The 6599-nt window shown below is 47.9% G+C and overlaps 1 protein-coding gene across 3 annotated transcripts in view; it reads left to right on the top strand.

The window, feature by feature from the left end:
- The first annotated feature begins 1875 nt into the window (after nt 1–1875).
- ENTREP1 (endosomal transmembrane epsin interactor 1) overlaps nt 1876–6599 on the top strand; it is a 61099-nt gene continuing 56375 nt past the window's right edge. Inside the window, exon 1 of one of the 3 annotated variants that reach the window (XM_024126896.3) lies at nt 1876–2390. In XM_024126896.3, the coding sequence (XP_023982664.1) occupies nt 1977–2390 (414 nt within the window). In that variant the 5' untranslated portion in view covers nt 1876–1976. Of the gene's footprint in view, nt 2391–2502; nt 2567–6599 lie in introns of those variants that run through there. The other 2 variants (XM_028493897.2, XM_028493898.2) reach the window with 2 other exon arrangements.

The raw sequence follows: 6599 nt of genomic DNA, 5'->3' as shown, positions 1-6599 counted from the left end.
CCAAAGGAAAAGAGGATATCTGACTTCTAGCACCAACCTACCCAGACCCAAAGAATACATTTTTGACAGTATATTTCAGGTGTCAGGGACTGACCAGAGGAATAGATTTGTTAAGCTGACAGAATTTCCCAAGACTCAATCAGACTTTTTAATATTTCACAATATAGTAGAATCTTAAAAAATACCTTTAAGCTTGTGCATAAAATAAAATGTACAAACTAACACACAAGAAGCTTTCAGTTTAACATCACCTGCAATTTAAGAATATGTACTGTAAAATGTTTTAAAGTGCATGAAACAACATACTTTAAATGTTTATTTTAAAAGACAGGTCCTTTTTTTCCTCCAGGATATGAAGTTTATTCAAGAGGAGTTTGTAAAAGAAGTCTTTGGGACTATTAATCACAGGTGCTTTATTTATTTTATTTTATTTTTTAACATTTTTATTGGAGTATAATTGTTTTACAATGTTGTGTTGGTTTCTGTTGTATAACAAAGTGAATCAGCTATATGTATACATATATCCCCATATCCCCTCCCTCTTGCATCTCCCTCCCACCCTCCCTATCTCACCCCTCTAGGTGGTCACAAAGCACCGAACTGATCTCCCTGTCACAGGTGCTTTAATTATTCAAAAAGTGTACATGTAAACACACATGCACATTGGCAACGCATCACACTGTGGGCTGAAGTAAGTAATGACCAAAATAAATATAGCCTTTGCAAGCAAAGCATAAAAACGGATACACATTTCCTTTGGTTTATTGGACAGGAGGATATAAAATACCCTCACCTTACTGATAAAATGAGAAGCCTAATACAGAGGCTGTCTTACTGCAAAGCGACACTGCTCTGGTTCTTAACCTGGAAAAAAAATCTATTATGATCATTTTATGTATACGAACACTTTCAACACATAAGAATTCTTCCGAGGGAAGGGTAGACTATTAGGAAAAATCATTTTACAAAGGCGAGTCAGTTTTTTAAGCTCTAAATCTATTTTATAAATTACCAAAAACAGATTAGGATTTTATTAGGCTGTTTCTTTGGAAGTTTGGGATTCTACGTTCTACCAGGTGATGCCTAATAACAGCTCATGAGTCAAGATGAGTCAGCCACAGAGTGTAACCCTTGCCACGCGCTCCGGGCCGCCCCCCGCTTCTTTCTTTCTGGAGGCGGGATACTTCCAAGGTAACCTTGGGCTCCTGCTCGCTCCTACTCTGGTGCCGGGAAAGCACTCCCGCCGCCCCGCCACGCCCCAACTTCCAGGCGGAGGGGCCGCAGCACAATATCAGCGCCCGGAAGCCCCACGCGAACGGTGACTTCGCTCTGCGTTGTGCTTCCCCGAAGCCCTGAGCCTTAGACTTTTCCCACCAAGTCACCCACAGCTCCTCTTCCTGCCATCCTCCCTCCCTGGGGGGAAAAAGTTTAAAGCCAGGCTCCCTTCGTATTAAACGTTGCCAGAGTCGCTCTCTGGGCTGGACCTGAAGGGGCCAAGGGTCCACCGCACTTCGGCGGCGCTCCTGTCCCGCCGCAGCTTGGCGGGTGGGGACAGTCTCAGACCGTCGGCTGCCTGTACCTCCGCGCCCAGACCGCCGTTCCCTCCTAGCGCGAGGGACCAATTTTAAATATTGGGGCAGAGGGCACCTTTCCTGGAGACCCGGGAGCGAGCGTGGGTTCGGCCGGACCGCAAAGGGTGGCGGCGCTGCGCGGCGTGAGCGAAGGGCGCGCGTGGGTGTGCCCGGGTGGGAGTGGGGCGCGCCCGGTCGGCCGGAGGCGGACCCGCCGGCTGGCAGGTGGGTGCGGCCGGCGGGAGTCGGGGCGGCGGCGGCGGCAGCAGCAAGTGGTTGGGCCGTGCGCATTTCCTTCCCTCCCCCGGGCCTCGGAGCCCCCCCCGCTTGCCCAGTGCGCGGCGCCCGCGGCTCCGCTCCGCGTCCTCTTCCCGCCGCCACCGGCCGCCCCTTCCCCGCCCGTCCATGTCCCTGCCCGTGGTGCTCCCGGGCTCCTGCTGCCCTGTGGCTGGGCTCTCGGGCGGGCCGCAGGCCGGGGGCCCGGGCGCCGCGGCCGCCGCCGCCCAGGAGCCGCCGCTGCCCCCGCTACGGCCGCGCTGGCCCCGGGCCGCGCTGCAGCCCCCGGCGCGGCCTCGCTGCGCGGCCACCGCCGCCGCCGCCGGGGTGCTGGCCCCGCCGCCCTCGCTCTCCTCCCGCCGGGCCGCCGCCGCCGCCGCCGCGGCCCCGGGCTCGGCGCTGCTGCCCGCTCGCCCGCTGTTGTCGCTCGGTCTGCTGCAGCTGATCCTGGGCTGCTGCATGGTGGCACTCAGCTTCGGGGCGCTGTCGCTGAGCAGCTCGCCGCAGGTGAAGAACTCGTGCCCGTTCTGGGCCGGCTCCTCGGTGAGTGCCGCGCGTGCCCCGCTCGCCTCGGCAGGGCCCACCCGGGGAGCAGGGGGCTCAGGCCGTTCGCCTCCACTGCCCCGTGATTGATCGCCCCAGGGCTGCCCTTCGGGAACACAGCCCCCTCAGGCCAGTTGAAGTTTTTGGAGGCGCTGAGGCTGGGGAAAAAAAAAGGGGTAAGAGAGAGAGGAATTCTGGGGTGAATTGGGTTGCACCTGGACAGTGTCTATTCCTTGTAGGCTAAAGGGTTTTGTTGTTCCTGTCAAACTAATAGAATAAACCCGATTTCCGGCTCTTTGGGAGATTGGAAGGATGGAGGTGGGTGACAAAAAAGCGGGAAGAAAATGAGTAAACTTCTTTCAGCTTTTGAGTATTTACTTCGCTGACAGCGTCCGCACGGGAGGGCAAGGATCTTGATCTGTTTTGTTCACTGATGTATCAACAGTGCCTGGCACATAGTAGGAGTATTTGTGGGATGGATGAAGTGACAGGTTGGTGCACGTCACTTGTTTTTATTCCGCACTAAGGCACAAGTAAATGTGAAGTGTCTGGTGTAGGGTGGCTCCACTGTATCTGAGGACGAGTTCAGGAGGTAATAACAGAGTGTGTGAACGCACCCACGTACTTGGTCATTAAAGGAGGGCCCTAAGCCCGCCCTAGGTTCCTGGAGCCGCGCAGACTGATGGGCAGAATTTAATTCTCCAGAACCCGAACCCATCGTGGATGAGCTTGCCGAAGTCCCAACTAGCCTGAGATGTCTGCCCCGCTCCGGTACAGGCCCTGCCGGCCCTGCCTCCTCCGACAGGGAAGGCTGTTCTGGTTCTGGGGCAAAAGGCTGCTGCCCTCGAGAGTTTATGGAAACTGGTGGCTGCTCATCCCTGCCTCCTAACGATTTCACAGCTTCCAAGGCATCCTGCGTCTTGAGGTTTGCTGAGGATTGAGAGACCTGGAAATAGGTTTTCGTGGAATGATTGTGGAAAATGAATATTTAAAGTAAACGGCCTTTCTCTTAACTAAATCTAAAAGCCTGGCAATGCCTATAGTTTTTACTAAGGTCTGTAATGGGTGTATATTTTGAATGACTGAAAATTGTCCTTGCAGGTCCACACAAACCCAGATTCAAGACCAAATTTTAAGAATATAGGGAGAACTAATTGAACCCAAAGTAATTGTTTGAATAAGAGCTGTAAGGACATTAGGTACCTAGAGCCTGGCCTGACATTTTATACTTAAACTGATGCCACTTTGTTCTTCTTTTTGAAATACTTTGATGCTGGATGATCTGACTGTGGTGGGTGGAATTCACAATCTGTGCGTCGTGTAAAAGGAATCCCACCCTCCTGGCCCTACCCTTGGGCTCTCCCACTGGCGTCTGGGAGTCCTTTAAAACTTCAGAAAGAGGAGTATTCCCAACAGGGTAGGGATTAGACGCGTTATGCTCCTTAGTCCACTTGTCAGACTAAATTCAGCCAAATGGTGGCTGCATTTTATTTCTCTAAATACCATGGGCCGAAAGTGACTCTTGCATACAGTTTTAGGGATTTGCTCTTTGTAAAATCATAATCTCTTGTCTTCTCAAAGATAGCTAGTTTAGGATTATTGAAAACTATTTTTCCCCTCCTAAAATTAGACCCCTAAATCAGTGTACTATGGTGAATTATTTCAGAGGTAAATACACTTTAGATGTCAGTCAAGCCATAGTTAGATTTGATGAACTATTAAAAAAAAAAAGAGGAATCAGCCAGAAGATAAAGGCTGCTAGCTTGGGCCTGCTGGCTGGGAATATCCTTGTCTCTGGGACCCAGCAAACCAGAGCAGGGAAAGAATGAGTGATTTGGAACTAAGTCTCTTCCACAGGGTCCTTTTCCCACACTGTGCCCCCAACTCTATACGCAAACTTGCAACTGTTTGTTATTCTTATTTGTTATGGCCTGTTTCTGAGGTTGTCCTCAGAATTTGCAAAGTGACAACAGAACCAACAGATAGTACATGTCCAGAACAACTGAATAGGATTTGAGAATGGCATTAAGCCCCATGACTCTCCTGGTGTTGCAGGAAAAAAGTCTCAGCAGTAGCATACCTTTTGAATTTATGTGTGTGAGAGAGATGGTTTTTTTTAAACTCTGCTTTATGGAAAATTTTAAATTTATTCAAACACTGTACGATGAATCTTCATATACCCCTCACCCAGCTCTAACAGCTGTTTTATCTTCTGTACCTCTTTCTGGCTCTGCTGCCGGCTCTATGTGTTCTTTTTTTTTGGCTGCACTGGGCAGCTTGTGGGATCTTAGTTCCCCCGGCTCTTGGCAGTGAAAGCGCCGAGTCCTAAGCACTGCACCACCCGGGAATTCCCTCTATGTGTTCTGATAACTCCAGAAGGATGGGTGTTTAAGCAGGGTAGAAATTAGCTTGGGCATGCCCTCTAGTTCATTTGTCAGATTCACTTCCCACGTTATTTTGAAATAAATCTCAGACATCACATCATTACACCTGTAAATATGTCAATACATATATGTTTTTAAAAAGAAAATATAAGTGGACTAGAGAAACAGCAGAGAAGTGACCAGGAAGTCTTAAGAACTCCACTCTACCTTTAAAATTTTATTGTGAAAATTTTAAATCTCAACAAATATAGAAAGAACCCCCATTGACCCGTCAACCCAGCTTCAGTAGTTATCACCATTTACATGGTCACTGTATACTCACACCCACTCCCCCTTGGTAACACCCACTGGATTATTTTAAGGCAAATCTCCAGTATTGTAGTTTCAGCATTAAATATTTCAGAATGTATTTCTAAAAGAAAGGGGCTTAATAGTTAAAAGGAAGGGACTTGATAGCATGTTGTAACTTATTTAAAGACAGCTAAACTGGGCTTCCCTGGTGGCGCAGTGGTTGCGCGTCCGCCTGCCGATGCAGGGGAGCCGGGTTCGCGCCCCGGTCTGGGAGGATCCCACGTGCCGCGGGGCGGCTGGGCCCGTGGGCCATGGCCGCTACAGGCTCCGCGACGGGAGAGGCCACAACAGAGGAAAGCCCGCATACCAAAAAAAAAAAAGAAAAAGACAGCTAAACTAAAGTTTTTATGAGAAAAGCTTAAAAATTATGACTTGAGGACTGCAGAATTTTTTTTAAATGACAGCTTTATTGAGATACAATTCACATTCCATTTAAATCTACTTATGTCACCCATTTAAAGTGTGCAGTTCAATGATTTTTCTTAAATTCACAGTTTTGCAACCATCTCCACATCAATTTTAGAAAATTTTCATCACCCCCCAAAAGAAACCCTGTAAGCATTAACAGTCACACCCCATTTCTTCCTTACTCCATTATCCCTAAGCAACCGCTGATCAATTTACTTTCTGTCTCTATGGATTTGTTATTCTGGCCATTTCATGTAAATGGGATCATACAACAAATGGTCCTTTGTGACTGGCTTCTTTCACTTGGCATAACATTTTCAACGTACATCCATGTTGTGACATGTATCAGTACTTTATTCCTGTTTATGACCAAATGAGATCCCATTGCGTTGCTATACCATGTTTTATTTATCGCTCAGAAGTTTGACTGGCATATGAAAGTAGGTAGTTGAGTGGCAGTGCCAGCTTAAGTCTAAGGTTACTTCAAAGCCACCTAGGAACACAGTAGAAGGATATCCTCATATTTCAAGCTTTGAATGACCATTATATGCCTGAGTCTGCTGTATCAACTAAGTCAGCAAATCTTTTGGCTGCAGTAAAAATTTTGCTCATAAGGGACAAATATATTCATTTGAAAGGACTATTTTGTTCAAGAATATTTTTCCATATATACCGCTGTAAGTGTTATTCTCACCTTGAGCCCGAGATTTGGAGTCTTCCTTCACTTGTCTGAACCTTGAAGGTGTATTTTATCTATTGTAATATATGTTTGAGAATTAACAAGTCCTATAAAGACTCTTTTCCCATACTTTACATACTTACTTTCAACAACTTGAAGGGAGTGTTTTTAATGTGCTCATTGTTTTTGAGCACTCTGTGATCATTTATTTTCTTGCTGGTGTCCTTGGTTAATGACTCAATCTATTATTATTCCCAAAGTTCATGAAACTAAGCGAGTAGACACTTTAAAAACAGGCTGCAGGGGGCTTCCCTGGTGGCGCAGTGGTTGAGAGTCCGCCTGCCGATGCAGGGGACACGGGTTCGTGCCCCGGTCCGGGAGGATCCC

The sequence above is a fragment of the Physeter macrocephalus genome, chromosome 9, assembly GCF_002837175.3.
Source record: "Physeter macrocephalus isolate SW-GA chromosome 9, ASM283717v5, whole genome shotgun sequence".
In the NCBI taxonomy this organism is placed as follows: Eukaryota; Metazoa; Chordata; class Mammalia; order Artiodactyla; family Physeteridae; genus Physeter; species Physeter macrocephalus.
The sequence above is the reverse complement of the archived record's forward strand: the minus strand, read 5'-3'. Positions and strand labels throughout refer to the sequence as shown.